General features: G+C 37.6%; 2 protein-coding genes across 2 annotated transcripts; both read left to right on the plus strand.

Annotated features, from left to right (window-relative positions):
• Nucleotides 1-1,270: 1,270 nt before the first annotated feature.
• LOC117927097 (protein-tyrosine-phosphatase IBR5) lies at nucleotides 1,271-15,020 on the plus strand. Its single transcript, XM_034846504.1, has 5 exons — nucleotides 1,271-2,104; nucleotides 7,478-7,577; nucleotides 8,129-8,186; nucleotides 13,259-13,365; nucleotides 14,468-15,020. Exons 1-5 carry the CDS (start codon nucleotides 1,868-1,870, stop codon nucleotides 14,782-14,784), a joined length of 819 nt encoding a protein of 272 aa, XP_034702395.1. The 5' UTR covers nucleotides 1,271-1,867; the 3' UTR covers nucleotides 14,785-15,020.
• A 1,680-nt stretch (nucleotides 15,021-16,700) lies between these two features.
• On the plus strand, nucleotides 16,701-18,383 carry LOC117926391. Its single transcript, XM_034845480.1, has 2 exons — nucleotides 16,701-17,208; nucleotides 17,594-18,383. The coding sequence occupies exons 1-2, from the start codon at nucleotides 16,794-16,796 to the stop codon at nucleotides 18,082-18,084; spliced, it is 906 nt and encodes a 301-aa protein (XP_034701371.1). The 5' UTR covers nucleotides 16,701-16,793; the 3' UTR covers nucleotides 18,085-18,383.
• The last annotated feature ends 298 nt before the right edge of the window (nucleotides 18,384-18,681 follow it).

Genomic DNA, 18,681 nt, shown 5'->3' on the forward strand with positions numbered 1-18,681 from the left:
CCATGATTACGTTTTTTATACTTTTATCACATTTTTCGTATCTTAACCTTTTTTTTTAATTACATCAACACTACTTTAATTACGAGTTTTGTCTTTAGTGCCTTAATCATATTTTTTTTATAGCTCCATTACACATTTAACATGTTTGGCAAAATTTTCATTCCAAATGATATTTATTGTACTTTGATTATATTATAGTTTTTAGGTCACGATTTTTGTATAATAATCATATTTTGACCATGTATTTTCATATGCTGGTCATATTTTTTCTAATTTTACCCACATATTTGTATTATAGTTATATTTATTGCATAAAGGTAGTAAAAAAAAAATCAATTTCATAATTTTTTTTAAATTAAATAAATTTTGAAGGGTTAATTAGTAAAGTAATTATTTTTTCATCAATTTTAAACAGACTATAAGTGAGTGTTTCATAAATCAATTTAATACCTTAAAATAACTTAATAATTTAATTTAAGTTGTTAAATAAATTAAGTATGTTTTTTAAAATAATTTAATGATACTATTTAAAGTAAAACATAACTAAAAATAATTAATTTATTTTTAAATTTACATATTCATTTTACATTTTTATTCATATTTACCCTAATTACCTCAACTATCTTTTTTTATTATTCTACAACTTTCATTATTACTTAACCTTCTTTACCCCCAATTATAATCAAACAAAAATAAATATGTTAATATAATGATTTATAATAATTTTTAAATTAATTTTATTAAACAATCTTAAACATTTATGATAAGAATTAAATATTAAGATAAATACATAATTAACATAGGTAAAAGAATAGTTCAAATAAAGTATTGTAACAATGGATTAAATTATTTATATTAATAAAATTATGATTCATTGATCCACTACATAAGAATTTGGTAGCAACTCTATTCATTTAAAAAGAGTAGCAAAGTATATTTTCATATACTGATACGAAAAACCGAAGCCGAGCTTATAAAATATAAATTTTAAATAACTATCTAAAAATAATTAATATTTTTTATTTTGTAATTATTTTTAGTGCAGAAAAACTTACTTTTTCCTTATTGTTTCCTTGGAATATATTTATTTATGCCCTTCAACTTAATTGGAATACGTGCACTACTAAAAAAAAATACTATTGAGTATTTATTGAAAAGTATTTTTGTTATTTAAAAAATAACAATATTTCATGTGATGGGGAAACAAGGAGATCTGAAATCTAATGAAACAGCAGTTGAAGTAAATGTAGCACACCATGATTGCAGACTGAAGAGTTAGCAAAACTAAGATGTGTTTGGCAAGCCCCATGTGATTGAAGGGAGAAAAAGGACAGCTTGTGGCATTTCACTATCACTGCCCTGGGTGCCCATCATCAAGAATCTCATGCAGCCCTCTTCATGTCTTCATCATCGATTCATCAGCATCAGTATACAATAATCTATATATATATATAGGAGAGAGAGAGAGGGAGACGTGCTTTGATCTTGTGGTGCATACTGTATAGCACTGATATAGAGACAAAGTTATGAGGCCCCAAAAGCAAATCTGATTGAAGAAGCTTCCTTGTAAACTTCCCCAAACGAAGATCATCTTTACTATTAGTTCGCTCTCTTTGAATTATCAAATTTCAAATCCACACTAACCCATCCTTTATTTCCCGTTTATTGATCTGGGTTTTGATTATTTTGGTCTCCAGAGACCTTTTTCCTTATCTGGGTCTAACTCGAAACGTCGTCGTTTCATTCCCCTGTTCAAAACCTACCCTCACTTGGCCTTGTTCTCTCTTCCTTGATCCGGGTCTTCCCCTTTTTGATCTCTAGAGGCCTTTTCTTGTTCTTGGTGTCAGCCAAAACATTGTCGTTTAACATGAGGAAGAGGGAGAGGGAGAACCCGTGCGGGGTTTGTGGTCACTACCACAAATATGAGGAAGGAGAGGTTTGTGGTGTTTGTGGCCACCGGATTCCGGCATCATCAGAGAAAACTTCGATTCAGGTGAGCGCTTTTCCGTCAGAGATCCTGCCGGAGTTTCTGTATTTGGGCAGCTACGATAACGCATCGCGCTCGGAGCTTCTCAAGACTCAGGGAATCTCTCGCGTTCTCAATGTGAGGATACACATATTTTGGTATCTTTGATTTCTGTATATTTAGTTAATGGTTCAAACTTCAGTGATCACGAGTAGTCATCTGTGCTGCAGATAGGGACAATAATTAGCAAAATTAGTATTTGTGCACATGTTCCTTCAATTCGGTGATAAATTTAGTTTCTTGGTTCTTGAGGATTGGAATTGAAACAATTTTGAAGCATAGCTGGTTTCACTTGTTTGTTACCTTTACCATATTTGGCACTCAGAAAAGCCCTTAGCTTGATTAAATATTGTATTTTGCAATCAAACCTAGTTTTTTGATAAGTGTTTGGGGGATAATGTAGTGGATTCATTGAAAGGAGTGTTAATTAGATGTGATGCAATCCAGTGGTTGGAAGGTGATTTTATTAATTCTCTCCTCCAATTATTATGTCACTAGCTAGTGCTTTGTCCATGAAGTTCTATGTTTCAAGTGATTTCTATCTCTGGTTGTGCGGATGAGGCATTATTGGGAAGAGGTAGTTTTGACGGTTATGACGGCTGTGAATGCTATATGGCATAAACTGCTTTAGTTATGGTGTGGAAATCTGTGAATGCTTTATGGTATAGAATACTCAAGAGTCAAGAAAAATATGACCATAAAATGAGATTTACATGATGAAGATGCTGAGTTGGGAAGTATTGGATAATGAAAAAGCATTCATGAGATGCTAGAGTGGTACCCTTTGAGGACAAGATGAGAGTTGTAGCTAAGGAAATGACTTTATGCACAAGGAGGATGGGTTTCGTTGAGCTGAAGGTGCTATTAGGACATGCAGGAAGATAAAAAAGAATACATGTTAAATTTGTGAGAAAAGATATGAGGGTGTCATAATTTTGAAGATGTGACTTTAGTTAGAGGAGCCATCATGGTTTGAGGCTTAAAGAAGCTCACTTTTATCTTTTGAGTTGGAGCAGGGGCTAACGTGGTGGTAATTTGGGTTAGAAAAAGGATTCATCCTCAGGACCTTGAACGAGTTTGCCTTCTTTATGCAGAGGATGCAACTTCTGTGTTGAAGGGTTAGGATTTTCTTTGCTGTGAAGTGGTGGCATGATTGAAGGTTAATTTGAAGCAAGAGGGCTTCGTGGTGGGGAAAGTAATGAATCTACAATATCTGGAAATTAATGTTGGGTGTTGATGGGACTTCTTATAACATTAAGTTGGCATTTTACTGGGTTGAAAGAGTTGGAAGCAGGTTTGGTGGATTAGGGAGGATTTAAATTCTGAAAGGGGGGAATTAGTGTTGGTTAGAAGCATATTTGTTAATGTACTGACTTGCTCCATGTCTAGTTTAAGATTACAGGCTATCCAGAAGGGTAGAGCAAGTTCAAATAGACTTTCTTTGTATGGGTGTGTTGAAGAAGATGTGTTTTGGGTATTAGGTTGATTGTGGTTATATAAGTCAACCTCTGAAGGGGAAATGGTTATGGAGGTGTTTGTGTGGCACTATGGTGATGTAAGTGGAGTTTGGTGATCTAAGGAGATCCATGAAGTCAAGTGAAGGATAGCATCCATATATAAAAAAAAGTAGATCTATGAAGTCCTTGGTGGCTTTCGAAAGCTATCACGACCAGTCTTGAATCCTTGTAAGATGGACAGTGAATAAAAATTTGGAGGATTTGGGGTGCTGAGACTCCCCACTAATGCCATATCCTTAATGAAATTTTCTTGATAAACCCCGACACACACACACACACACAAAACACAAACAAAAAGAGACAAAGGTGAAAGGTTTCCATGTAAGTGTCAAAACTAGGATATAAACAACGCGGGTGTAGGATGGGTCAACCCTATCTCAGCCTCACCCCTATATAATAAGAAAATTCCCATCCCTAAACTAAATCCATGGTGGGATGGGGCGGCTAAGTTTATTTGCATCTCAGTCCACCTTGGATTTTGGGGGTGGGTTGATTCGGGATGGATCAACTTGGGCCATATATCACTTCTAACAAATAATCGGTAGACCATCAACAGATGACCATACTATGAAATTGAAATTAAAAGAACAAAGTCATCCACCTTAAATGGCCAATAATTTTCCCAGGGAAAAATTGAACTTTTGGAGAAAATTTGTAGGATCAAAGACCCATATAAAGGTGGAAAAAATCAATCAATGATGTAAAAATGTATTTCTTTCAGAATATCCCTAAGATAAGAGCAAAGCCAAGAAGATAAGCAAAATGCAGATGCGAAAACACACAGATCTTGAAACACAGATCCACCTCTTCTAATCAAACCCTACCAAGGATCCTGAACCCCACAAAGACGCAAATGCCAAAAAACGAAGTAAAGGGCATAGAAAGCAAAACCCACAAGCAATGTTATAACCGGATTGAGTTGGTGTCCACCTCTAAGTAATAGTCTTTTGTTTTGGATATTTGATGAAGACCGCCAAAGGAAGATGCTGGAGAAAACACCAAAAAAATGCCATTGAAAATGCTTAGAAGACGTTGAAGAAATGGATGAATGGGGCGCTAGGGCTTGAAATGTCGGAGGCTGGGAGTGAGAATGGAGATATTTGGGGAAAATCACATTATTTATATGGGATTCATAAGGAAATTTTAAAATGTTGAAGGGAAAACATGCCATTTCTATATAAATAAAAGCTAGACGGTCAGGTTGGTATAAAATCTGGCCTCCTCCAACTCAGCCCAAGTCTTCAAATGCCTCACTAATTTGGCTTCCCTATAGCCATCCCAATAGGGGTAGGCCAGGATAGGTGGTCTTGTAAACCCAACCCACTACCATCCCTAGTGAAAACTGATAGAAAAGATTACTAAAATCACTTTCAGGGCCCAACAGTGTTGAGTAGATTTACTTGCTTTCTAAGTAAAAACCATCCTTCTTACATACCAACGCCATTGGTAAAATTGTATATAGATTCTGTTTTCTTCATTGTTTGTTAACATTGAACACAAATTTATCTTTATATTTTTAATGTATGCACTATTTTTTTTTCTTGAATAAATGATATTTGAAAATGGGAATGTGTTTAAAAGGGGATAAAACTTAAAAGCACGGAGTATGATTATGGAGCAAGTTTGTGGACAGGAAAGAGAAAAGGAGTTTGGAGTGTAGTGGAAGTGGTTATGCCGATTTTTGCAAGAATATATGCATATGGTAAAAATTTATTGATACACCTAAATTAGTTGATCCTTTATGTTTAAGTGATTGCTTTGAGATTTAAACATTTCAGAAATTTTCATGTGGAATTTTGTAGGGGTTTCTTTTTCATTCCTACAAAACTACTGCATGAAAGGAGGTATTTGAGTTTTTTGATAACCCAAACTTGTCTCAAACTGATTCAAGGTTTTCTTTTTTCTGATGGAAACATTGGCTGTCTCGAGATATTTGCAAATGAAGCACATTGTTTTTGGGCGGGAGTGAAGGCCATATGAAAGAAAAAAAAAAAAAAAAAGACTTAGTAAAGCTTTTGATTCCATTTATTCCTATCTATTATCTCCCACTCTTACTATCTTGGTGTTGGTGGTAAATAAAATAGATACACATGTCAAGATATCATTTAATGGATGCGAGATATAGTTTTTACCCCCTTAATAATGGGGAATCTGCTTTGATGATGAGGCATTTATCCAACTGCCAATGAGGCAAAATGATGGGCCCACCCCTCTACCCTAGACCACTTAAATACTGGGAAGGCTCAAACTTGAAATCTCTGGTCCATTGCCTGAGGGCACTACTGTTGGTATACACTTTAGGGAGTGGATCTAAGAAATGTTTTGTGGTTTTTGCATTTATTTCATTTCTTGTTATGGATAAAGCCCTTTTGGGATGGTGACTGTGGCATTATTGGTGAAGAGGACAATAGCTGATGTAAATGCAGCACTGACAGGATATTTGGTTTCCAGTATTGGTAGGAAATTGTGTAATCATGGTGCTCCATGTCTATGGCCTATTTCTAAAGTTGTTATAAGAAGCATTAAGTTATCTCATTAGCTATGGGATCTTTCTTTTTTTTTTTTGATAGGTAAATTTTTTGTCCCTACTGCGATTTGAACATGGAACCTCCCTCCCCAACCCTTTACCACTTGAGCCATGCCTCAAGGGCTTCATTAGCTATGGGATCTTGTGAGGGTTTGATTAGATTTATGGCATAGGGACCTACTCTCTCTGGAGTTTTTCGTGATTTGTTTGTATAAGCTTTGATCATCTTTGTTGGTAGATAATTAGGTATAATTCTTGTCTTAATAAAGATATTTTGGAAGAGTATGAGCTGGGGGTTTTTTTCCTCCAAGTTTTGGGAAGTTGTGGGAGTAACATGATTCAATTGATATTTAGTGTCTCTTGCTCTTGCTGTTAAGCTTGAGGTCTAATTTGGAGGATTTTTATAGTAGGTTTTGGAGGTATGCCAAGTGGGTTGTCCTTATGTTGCATCATTTCCTTAGTCTCTGGTTGGTGAGAAATTGGATCATGGAATTGGATTATCCCTGACCAGTGTGCTATGTTGAAGCCTATGGGTGTTGATGCCTCTGTGGTTCACCTATTATTGTTTGTTTCCTGCCACTAGAAGCCTTCACTTTTTGGAACAACCAATGATTTGTTAGGCTTTTGCTTCTGCGGTTTTGGATGTCTCAATTTGTAGCACTTTGTGGCCAAATGGTAAAATGGGTGTGAGTTTAGCTTTGATTGGTCTTTCTCTATTCTGGGTCAAAATAGGAACATAACAGATTTTTTATGATGTAGAGTCCTCCATGAGTTTATTGGTCAGGGGAGGCTTAGAGATAGGAAGGCCCTTTTATTGTGATAAATCTTCAACCAGTTGGGTTAGTAATGTAAATCATGGTGCATAATGTTGTCACAGAAATTTGCTGTTTGCAATAACTCGGTTCATAATGCTTGTTTGCTCATATTTTATCACATGATAGTGGGGAAATGAATTCCATAGAAAGGAAAATAAAGAGTATTGTGTTAAAATGTTAATTTGCATTTGGAATGTTGTTGAAACAGTAAAATGTGTGGCTTATTTGTTATAAGTTTTATGGTTTCTTGTTAATTCAACTAATTATTGTCTAAGAAATTGTGGGGTAACCATTTTTTAATCCTTTACTCACTTTGATGTATAGATGCGAGGATGTTGTTTCATTTGTTTAATGGCAGAAAGCATACCTACCATGATCTATTCTTTATATTTTGATGTTGTTCTCTATGCCATTGGACATCTTTAATATCACTAACTTGTTAATTGGTGATAAAAAAATTTTGTTTCATTTTTTCCCTTTTTTCCTTTTCTAATATTCATCATTTTATGAAAATCTTTGCAAAAAGTCCTTCACTTATCACTGAATAATAGAAGGCCTGACATGATCTTTATCTTATTTTGTTTCTTTGCAGACGGTACCTGCTTGTCAAAATCTCTACAAAAATTCCTTCACTTATTACTGCCTACCAGATGACAAAAGTTTACCGTTTGATGATGCAATTCAGTTTTTAGGTGTGTCTATCTTATATGGTATTGGAAACTGATGATTTGTTAATTCATATGCCGCTTTTGGTTTGAACACTTGGGCACATATTTCTCTCTTTCCCCCACTCACACATGCACCAACAAGAAGAAAAAAAAAGGAAAAAGATAAAAAGGCTTTGTTGCTTACTGTTTGAGTTCAAACAATTTTATGTTAAGGTGCACCAAATCAGTAAAGATTCTGCTCTAGCAATCATCCTGCATTGGTTGCTCTGTCTGATCATTTGAAATATTTGGATTCTACCAATGTTGGAATATAATGAGACATAAGCTAACTAGTCGTAGACCCCTGGAGGGTGGAAAAACCAAATATAATAAGCTAGTGGGTAGTGAAGAAACATTTGTTCCATTAATTCACTGCCTACTCAAGGCATTTACATATTGATGAATTTATCATCAGATTTTACCTATTGTTACAGTTTGTCTGGATGTTCACAAGTTGGTTAGCTGTTGATGTCTTCATATTGTGAAGTTTAATTTGCTTACTGGGCATAGTGTAATGCATGTGTTTGTTTTTGCAGAGCAATGTGAAAAGGACAAGGCTCGTGTTCTTGTACATTGCATGTCGGGAAAAAATAGGTGAATTACTATTGCAAACTATGTTATTTCCATCATCATCATTGTTTTGGTTCAAAAGTAGATGTGTGGGACAATTGTATCCCCTGCCCCACAATAGATCCGTACACAGCCCTAACAGACTAGAACTGGAATGCTATATGTATGGTTTCACATATCACATATCAATTCTGGTGAAAGATCCTAGTTGGACTTTATCTTGTACCCTCCCACAATGTTTCACTGTGTATGTATAATACCACTGAACTACAAAGCCATTGGTAATTTTTGATGATAAATATTAGGTTGCGGTGGGCCATCTTTGTTACTCCATTCATTGATGGTGGGAGTCTCCACCTTGGGTTTTGGTGGAGTCGAGAGCAGTTAGCATGAAGTTTTAGGTTAGGGGTGACTAGCATGGAGTTGTGGTGAGTGTGGGAAGGTTAGGTTTGCAGCTTCAAAAAGAGTGTGATGTTGTGTTGCTCCTTGAGGTCCTAGGGATTGCAAAGGGTAAGGGCATAGCAGGCTTTACTGGAGTAAAGAAGTAGTAGTGGGCCCTAGCCTTAGTGGATGCTGATTAGGTAAGAGGCACCCTTAAGAAGAAGAATACAATAGAAGACGAGGTGGTCCAATTGGTGGGTGGAGGCCCAAAGAGAAAAACATGTCTTTCTTTCAAAAGGGCTAAGAAAATTTTCTGATTAAAGGAGGACTTGAGGGTTGGTTCAAAGAAGGCGGGCTCTCTTGGGAACATCCTCACCCTTTAAGGGCCAGAGTCGTGTAAGTTGTTCTTTGGGCTAGGGAAGAGTTAGTTTGAATGAGGGATTAAATTTAGAAGTATTGATCTTTAGGGGAAATTGGTCCAAATGGGAGTGGGCTTGGATGCTTTTAAAGGGGCCGAGGAGCTCTCTTAATGTTTGGGCTTCTCTCAATCCATAAGTACTCCTCTCTCTTTGGACTTAGTCTACTTGAACCCTAGCATTGAAGGAGTGAGCTTGTCTCTGATGACAATAGGGGGAACAACAGAGTTCTAGGGCATGTGTAATTTTGTTGTTTAAGAGTCAACTCAAGATATATCAACCTTGGAGAGGACAACACTGATGAAGCATTAGAGGCTGAAGTCTCTTGTTTCCCAAGTATGGTTCCACCCCCTCCTTCCTTCTTGTAGTTTGGGTCGGTCTCTTTTCCCTTTTCTTTTCTTTAGGGCATGCTTCTACTTGGAGACTGTCGATCCTCTCTCCATTGATCTTGAAAGGGTGGTGATTAGGCCTCTATTCATGATTCTAAATGACTCATTAGTGGTGTTTCCTGAAAATCATTTAATCAATGATAATGGTGAGGAAGGAGGGGGGTTGGATGATGAAACTTTTATTGGAATGGAATCAATCCACCCTCAGTTTTATAGTGGGATTCTAACCCTCTTGTAGGTTGTTTAGTAAGCTAGTAGCTTTCAGTTGGTTCATAGGGATGATAATTGGTGGTTTCAAGGAAGAAATCGTGGCCTTCATGAGGAGAATGGAGCAGAAAATAAGAGGCAATGCCTTAAGTTCGGGTATAAAAATGAAACTTAGCCTTGGTTTAGATTTGAGAGGGAACTGAATAAGTTGGAGTGTCCATCAATTATTCCTCTACTTCAAGAAAAGAGAGGAGGAGCAGGAAAGGCAATTGGGACATTTCCAAGTTTTGTTGATGAAGCTTTGTATTCTTTCTTGAAATGTAAGAGGAATTAACGAGGAGGATAAGTGAAAAGTTATTAAATCCCTTATTAAGGCCTCAGAGGGTGGAGCTCATGTGTCTACAAGAAAAAAAGGTCCTATAAATGTCTGTTTAGATGGTGAAGAGTCTGGGCATGGGTGGATTCTTAAGTTGGGGCACCGTGGATGCTAGAGGTCAGGTTGGGGGAATCTTGTTTTTTTGGGATAATAGAGTGATGAAGTAATTGATATGGAAGTGGGGTCTTATAAAATCTATTGTTAGTTCAAAAATAGTGAAGACAATTTTATCGGGATGTTTTCAAGAGTGTATGGACTGGTTCAAAATGGGATGAAGGGATTTTTAGCCAGAGCTATGTGATATTAGAGGGCGTTGGGATGACTTCTGGCGTATCAAGGGTGATTTCAACATAGTCCGTTTCTGTAAGGAAAGGAGGAATTGCCTAAGAAGTTTAGCAACTATACAATGTTTTTCAAATTTCATTGGGGGGCTTCACTTGAGGAACCCCTCCCCTTAGCAGATGGTTCTTTTACTTGATGTATGACTTCTTAATATCAAAAGAGTGGGAAAATCATTTCAATGGCCTGACTCAATGTGTTTTCCCAAGACTAGAGTTTTATCACACTCTCATTTTATTGGATGGAGTAGGGTTGAGGAGGGATAAAACGCCCTTTAGACTTGAAAATATGTGGTTGAAAGAGGAAAGGTTCAAGGACCTGATTAGAAACCGGCGAACAAGCTATTTTGTTGGGGGTTTGTATAGCCACATCTTGGCAACCAAGCTAAAAGCCTTGAAACACGATCTTAAAATCTTGGAATAGAGAGGTTTTTGGGAATGTTGTCACGAATAAAGTTGGAGCTTTGAATCAGATCGGTTTTTAGGTTGCAAAGGAAAGGGAAACCATTCTTTCAATTCAAGAGATTGAGGCCAAAAGGAAGGCAATGGAGGAGTATTGCAAGTGGGCAATAATGGGTGAAGTTTCATGGAGGCCAAAGTTAAGAGCTATGACTTAAAGAGGGAGATAAGAACATACAGTTCCTCCATAAAATGGTCAATGCTTGTAGAAGATTGAGCATTAGTCAAATGATTTTTGAAAGTTTGGGTAGTGAAGATTCAGGGTGTCTGGAGGCTCCTTTTTTTGAGGAGGTCTTTTCAAGCCTCTCTAGTTTGTGCAAGGATAAAGCCCCTAGGTTGAATGGCTTCTCTATTGCCTTCTAGCCATTCAATTGAGATTTCATGAAAAGTAAGGTATGGGCTTTTTTGGGGAGTTCTTCAAGTTGGGCTCATTTGAGAGAAGTCCAAACACCACCTTCATGGTTATAATCCCAAGAAAAAGGTGTATTGAAGACTTAAAAGATTTCAGACCAATTAGTTGTTGAGGGAATTAATAAGCTTCTAGCAATAAGTCTTTTCTAATAGACTTCAAAAAGTGGTGGGAAAAGTGGTCTTGACTTTCCAGCTTGTGTTTGTGAAAGGACGACAAATTCTGGATGTGGTTCTCATTGTAAATGAAGCCCTTGCCTCTAGGATGAAATGTGTTGAAAAGAAGGGAAGGAGGGAGATTGAGAAGGCTTTTGGTCATGTCAATTGGGATTTCTTATTAGCAGTTTTGGAAAAATGGATTTTGACTCCAAATGGATAAGTTGGATCAAGTGGCGTATCTATATTGCTCAGCTCTCTATTTTCGTAAATGGAACCACTTAAAGCTTCTTTAAGAGTTTTAAAGGATTAAGGTATGGTGATCCTCTATTCTTATGTCTCTTTATCTTATCCTAAATATCAAAGGAAGGGGGGGAGGGGATTCATCTCGGGTTTCTCGATTAGTGGAAGAATAGGAGAGGAAATTAACCTATTCCATTTTTTGTTTGCTGATGATACTCTTATCCTTAATGATGTTGCAAAGGGAAAAATGGGGTACTTGAGTTAGACTTTTCATAGGGTTTGAGGTAATCTTAGGCCTTAAGATCAACCTGGAGAAAAGTGAGTTGATTCTTAGTGGAAAGGTTGCCAATGTGGATGAGCTTGCCAGGGTTTGGAAACTCATCCTACCAAATATCTTGGCCTTTGCTAGGAGCTCCTTTCAAATCAACTCGAATATGGGATGTGATAAAGGAGAGATTTTTAAAAAAATTGGTCTTTAATTTGAAAGGATAAGATAAGTGGGGGCTTTAGGTATTAGAAGACTGACCATCCTCTACAAAGCTTTGTATGGTAAGTGGCTATGAAGATTTATTTGCGAGAGCGACTCTCTTGGGAAGCAGGTGATTTCGTTTAACTAAGTAGAGGAAGAGGGCAAATGGTGTTACAAAGGAGTAAAGGTAGGGCATGGGTGGGAGTGTGGAAGGCTGTTAGGAGTGAGTGGGAAGACTTTAAGAGTAGAACGACCTTTAGAGTGGGAAATGGGAAGAGGGTGAAGTTTTGAACGAATAGGTTGTATGGGGATGAACCCTTGGGTGAGGCTTTCCCCACATTATTTTCTATAGCTGACTTTAAAGATGTATGGTTAGTTGAGATGTGGGAGCAGATTGGGAAGGATAACCACAGGTTCACAAGACAGATCCATGACTGGGAACTAGAAAAGGTGAAGGCCTTTTTCAGGAAATTGCTAGCACAATCGATCCGCAGTGGTATGGAGGATAAAATGGTTTGGCAAATTGAATAAGTGATAATTTCTTAGTTAAATCTCTTTATTCCTCCTTTTACCATCTGAAGTTCAGAGACATTCCCAAAAAGCATGGTTTGGAATCCTTGGGCCTTGGTGAGGATGGGTTTTTTTTTTGTGTTGGAAGCTACATGGGGGTAGATATTAACATTGGACCAAACTATTTGTGCAAAGGAGATGAAGAAACATTTGATTATATCCTCCTTCATTGTTCGAAAGCAGTCATGTCATGACAGATTGTTTTTGCTTATTTGAGATAGAATGGGTGATGCACCCTACAGTAAGAGAGATCCTTTAAGCTGGCATGGATCTTTTGTTAGGAAAAATGGGAACAAAGTTTCGAAAGTTGCTCCCTTATGCTTATTTTGGACCATCTAGAAAGAAAAAAATAGGAGAGCTCTTGAAAATATTGAAAAAGGGACCAAGCTATCAAACATTCCTTCAAGTTTATTTTTTTGGTGTGGCTTAGAATGTACATAGGTGATAGCTTTTTGTCCATGTTGGACTTCATTGATTGGCTGAGGTATAAGTGAGGCAGGGGAGTTGTTTTTCTTTATCCCTTAGCTTTGTTTCACCTTTTGGTGTCTTTGTATACAACATTTATACTTTTGTGCACCCTTTTGTCAGGGACTTTTAATATATCCTATCTTTGCTTATAAAAAAAATGTCTTTTACTGTCCAGTTTGTGAGAATTAAAATTATGTTATTTTGTCCCCTTGTTAGGTCACCAGCTATTGTAATAGCGTACTTGATGAAGTGCAAAGGATGGAGGTTTGCACAGAGCTATCAGTGGGTGAAAGAGCGGAGACCATCTGTTGAACTATCTCAAGGTTTGCATATGATACTAATCTTGATGTTAGAGGAAGCATTACAATGAGTAATCGCTTAAGTTGAACTGACGTTATATAATTTTTTTTCTTGGGCTATATTCTAGAAATATCATGATCAAAATTGGCTTGAATTAGAAAACTGGTAGAGGATTATTAAGATTGTTCAGAGAAAAACCAAAACCTGAACCACTAATACTTATCAATTTATGATCAGTGGAATGGAAGACCAAAAATTGTGTGCATTATTCTTTTTTTTTCTTTATATTTATTTTGGTCGGGCTGGTGGGTGGACACGGTGTTAGACCTATAGTTTACAGAAGTTTTCCTTGATCTCTTTGAAATGGGATAAAACTATCATGTGCACTCAAAATATACATCTATACTTCTTAGTTCTCCGAATTGGTTGAACATGATTTAGGCTCTACCATACCCTGATTTTGTGGTTTCCATAATGGATCATTAACAGGCATCTTATCAGTCATGGGAGGAACTAATTTCTTTTTGGTCAAACCTTTTCCTATCCTAAAAATCACTCTAAAGAGATGTTGGAATTCTTTCAAAAACCTGTCTTCCCTTGATCCGAATTTATTTTCTCTCATTCATCTGCTGTTTACTCTTACAAAATTAGGGACACTTGCAAAGGATTTTATCACTCCTTAGGATGATGCCTGAGCAAAATATTGTACAAAATCACCATAACCATAGAAACTCTTGATATTAATACAATGTAGCATTGATGTCCATGCAGAAGCTTTTGAACCCATTCTTCTGCTGATCATGATAACAAAACTGTGGACATCTGTAAGGAATTTGCTCTCAAGGCGAAAATCCAAAACACTTTTAACCCTTTGAAGTAGTTTTGATTAAATTGTTGTCAAGTTGACTTGTGTAGAAACAGAGGAAAATTGAAGGATCTGCAATAGATCCAATTTTTTTTTCTCTGATCTGTTATTATTATGATTAAAATGTTCTCTGCTTTGATTCCCAGTTTACCTGTTGTATTATTCAATGTGTCTTCTACTTCAATGCTGGCCAATCATATCCATGAAACAGGCCCATCTCTGCTGCATATCTGACTTTCATTTCTCTTCATGTATCGTAGCTGTTCACGAGCAGTTGCAGGAGTATGAGCGGAGTATTTTTGGGTCGATGGAGAGCATTAGCCCCACCATGCCAATCTTCCAACCTTCAGGGGCAGCATCCTTTACCTTTGGCTTCCCAAAGGCCAATGATCCACTTCCTGCTCCTGCCTTCAACACCATTGGTGCTGCATCCATTTTTGCTCGTCCTCCTGCAGACGTTCCTCCACATGAGTTCAAGTTCGGTGCTGGCCAGACCGACAAGAATATCGTGGAGAGCCCTTTCATTGCCAACCCATCAAATCCAAATAGCAGTGATATTCCCATGGACAGCTCCTGATTTCCTTGTTTTTTTTGCGAGATCACCTGTTGGTAAGAAGTCCAAATGAGTCCTGATTTTGAAGAGTTCTTTTTTTTCAATTTAAATATGAAATCTGGATGTAAAGTGGGAGTGGACGCTCAGACTTTTCGGTTTGGCAGATTTTAAATGTTGGTATATTATGGGTGCCTTAAATTTCTAAAAGTGCAACAGTCTCATCCCTGATCTTATACAAGTTAAATTCTTTTACAGTGTTATCTCAATCTTTTGATTAATTTTCCCAGTGGAACTTGCATATTTTGCTCTCAGATTTTCATGCCATATGCTCTGGAAATCTAGTAGCCTACTAGATGCTGGCAAGTTCATTATCCGGCCCATCACATGTTAGGCTTAGTATCTGTGCCAACGGATTTGATTTTTTTCTATTAAACTAAAGAATTAATGGGGTAAAATTCATGTTTTTATTTGAAAAATAATCAATTTTTGATATAAATGTCCTTTAAAATTTCAAATATTTACATGTGGGGTTTACAAAAATGGTTATTTTTATAAGAAAATGATAAGGGTATTTTTGTTCAAATGAAGTCAAAATAGGATGGAGGGTCAAATTTCAAAATTTAGGTTTTCAATGATACTTTTAACCAAATAATCATAGACCGAAAGTAATTTGATATCAATTAAAGGAAATATTCAATGAAGGTAATGTAATATCGGGAGTATTCATTGTAGGTCGGTTGTTTGTTAGCAACTTCATCCCTCTTTATGGTGCTTGAAACTACTTTGCTATAACTCATAATGTATTATTTGATGAGCTACGTACCACTTTCAATGCTTGAACCGGCTAACTACTTGATTTTTTATATTTAAGTAAAGTGAACTTCTATTAATAAGTTTATTTTAATTATATTAGTTAATATAAATAAATTACTTTTAAATGAATAGGAAAAGTCTTGATTTTTTATATTTAATAAAAAAACAAATACAATATTAGTAAACAATTACCGTTCCTATTTGAAAAATGATTGGATGTGAAACAAGGATAAGAAAATTGGTAAGTGGTATTGCTATGTTTCTAAAAGAGGAAAGTTATTTTTCTAAATATGTGAATATTTTATGTGAAAATTTAGTTGATAATAATAAAATATGGATCGATTTCCAAAAGCTCAGAGAGATGACTTGTGTTACATCTTCCTAGTCGGGCTATGCTTACATCAAGTCATTATCAAACGTTGCCTTCCTAGTGCATTTCCACTAATTGACGTGGCTAAAAAGCAAAAAAATAGACAACCAGTCAGCAGAATTTAATGACGTGGCAAGAAAAGAGGGTTGCATTCCACTAACTGACGTGGCTAAAAGGCCAAAAAAAAAAAAATAGACAACCAGTCAGCAAAATCTAATGGCGTGGCAAGCAAAGAGGGTTGGCTGTCACGTGCCCGCGAGTGGTTTCAACAGGCATGCAGCGCAGACCATATCAAGGGCGCATGAAGTCACGAGGGGGTTCCATCCAATTGAGAGACGACACATCATCATGGGCAGTCAATTTGGATAATTCCAATTTGAATAGCCAAAATAAAATTATTCAAATAATAAAAGGAAAATGACTCGCTTGACTATTTTTCTTCTAAAATGATATCCATATCCACTGATCGTATTTAAAGTAAATTAGAAAATTGTTAAAAGTATTATTACATGGAATGTATATAATTTTATTCTACGATAATTATTATATACACGTGGAATTTAGGCCGTGGGTTAACCAAGCCGTCATAACCGCCACGTTCATAGTCATCGGCAAACATATGAGAGAGGAAATAACGGCGTTAGGTTTTTACTTCACAGTTGTCGGCGTCCGCCTTTTGTCATTACACCAGGAGTGATGCCACGTGTGGGCATCTTCATCCCGTCTCTCCTCCCTCCATAAATTATACTCAGCCATCAATGCATTGATGGCCTTACTTTCTCAGAAATGGATAGAGAGAAGGGACTAGAGAGAGAGTAGAGAGACTGACCTGCAAGCTTTGGGATCAGCAATGACGATGAGGTTCAAGAGAGTTTCAGCAGCTTTCGATGACGTGGCGCGAGCTCGGCTGTGCGACAGCAGCGGGAGCGATCACTCCGAGGAAGACGACTCGGAGGAGCTGTCCGATCTGGTGGACTCGTTTCTGGAGAGGGACGTGATCGAGCTGCAGGTTGGAGATGAAGACTGGAAGATGGAGGAGGAAAGAAGCGATTTCGACTCGGAGAACTGCTGGTCCGATTCAGTGACGAGGGAAATGTTGCAGAGCTTGATCGGTGGAGACGATGGCAACGACGACGGCGATGATGATGTCAAGCGGAAGATTCGTGATGTGCTGGAAGTCAACTGTCAGAGTTTGGAGAACTGTCAGGCGGAAGGGTTCAAGCGGCGACTGATGACTCTGTTGCGCCGTAGAGGCTTCGATGCAGGTAAAGATAGGACAAGTACTCTAGATTCTTGTTTTTATTTTCCGTTTTACCCGCGTTTGGTTGGTGAGAAAATTGCGGAGAAGAGAACAAAAGAAAATTCGTCTCATTTTAATGAAACTTTCCTTCTTTCACATTTTCTTGCCAGCCAAACAGCTGTCATATAATCATGAAGAATATCTAGGGACTGATTTTGGATTTGATCAGGTACATAGATCAATAATAGAAAAGTTATGTTTATTCATGGCACTTGGATCATGCGGTCCATGATGCAGCGTACGTTGCTTCCGTACGCTGTTCTCAAACTTTAAGATCAAAACGACGTCGCTTCAATGCGGTTTCCATGCACCAACCCTAACATACCCATGCAATAACTCTGATCTTTCAGGACTCTGCAAATCTCAATGGGAGAAAACGGGTCGGTGTCCCGGCGGAGAATACGAATACATAGACGTGGTAGTCGCCGAATCTCGGTACGTGGTCGAAGTATTCCTCGCCGGAGAGTTCACAATCGCCCGGCCGACGAGCTCTTATCAGACTTTACTCCGGCTGTTTCCTTGTGTCATGGTGGTAAAGCAATTCGAGCTCAAGCAGATGGTGAGGCTAATGTGCGCGGAGATGAAGAAGTCAATGAAGATCAGAGATATGCCGGTGCCACCATGGAGGAAGAATGGGTACATGCAAGCCAAGTGGTTCGGGCCCTATAAGCGGACAGTGAACGCAATTCCGACGGGTAAATCTTCCGACTCCAGTGAAGGGCTTGCAGGAAAGGGGTTGATAGGTTTACCGGTGGTGTATAATTGTAGTGGTGAGTTTGTAAGAAAAGTTGGTTTCAGGAGCGGGAGGATGGGCCAGGTGTTGAATGGCATGGAGTTGTAAATAAGTTGTTTTTGCAAGAGCTAATAAGAAAATTGAGTTGGCCTCGTGAAAAATGATCGAGTGTGGGCGTGATTTTGCGTGTCCTTAGCGGTCGATCGGTCGACGTCACCTCCTAGTTCTTATCCAAATTCTTCACTCTTCAGGGCCAGGGTGACCACGTTTTGAACCGGATAAGCATCAGATGGCTCTATGTATAAAATATTGTATTTATTAGGTTAAATGGATAAGAAAGTTATGCTGGATTCGGACTTTTAATTTGTAAGTTACCGAATGGTCTCCACCTACTGGTTTCGTCTCAAGCTCCTATCACCTTATGATTCACATTTTCACTCAATTCCCTTCCCACACTTCATTGTTGTTGGTCTTCTTCTGGAATCGGTAATATATTAAATAATAATAAAAATAATTCTGCATGACTTTCCCCTTGAATCGGTAACATGTAAAGCTATCAATTTGATGAGAAAACCACCGATTTTATGAACAAAATTTCCCATCATTGGAGATCGATGGCGTACACCATACACCAACTTAACATATTCTCTCTGGTGCCACCTCATACCCATATGTAGACACGTCACACACAAGCCACATATCAAT

Source organism: Vitis riparia, chromosome 12 (assembly GCF_004353265.1).
Source record: "Vitis riparia cultivar Riparia Gloire de Montpellier isolate 1030 chromosome 12, EGFV_Vit.rip_1.0, whole genome shotgun sequence".
NCBI lineage: Eukaryota > Viridiplantae > Streptophyta > Magnoliopsida > Vitales > Vitaceae > Vitis > Vitis riparia.

Coding starts and splice junctions, on each gene's coding strand:
- LOC117927097 (XM_034846504.1), top strand. CDS start 1,868: ATGAGGAAGAGGGAGAGGGAGAACCCGTGCGGGGTTTGTGGTCACTAC. Junction 7,578..8,128: donor TGATGCAATTCAGTTTTTAG/GTGTGTCTATCT, acceptor TTGTTTTTGCAG/AGCAATGTGAAAAGGACAAG. Junction 8,187..13,258: donor TGCATGTCGGGAAAAAATAG/GTGAATTACTAT, acceptor TCCCCTTGTTAG/GTCACCAGCTATTGTAATAG.
- LOC117926391 (XM_034845480.1), top strand. CDS start 16,794: ATGACGATGAGGTTCAAGAGAGTTTCAGCAGCTTTCGATGACGTGGCG. Junction 17,209..17,593: donor CCGTAGAGGCTTCGATGCAG/GTAAAGATAGGA, acceptor CTGATCTTTCAG/GACTCTGCAAATCTCAATGG.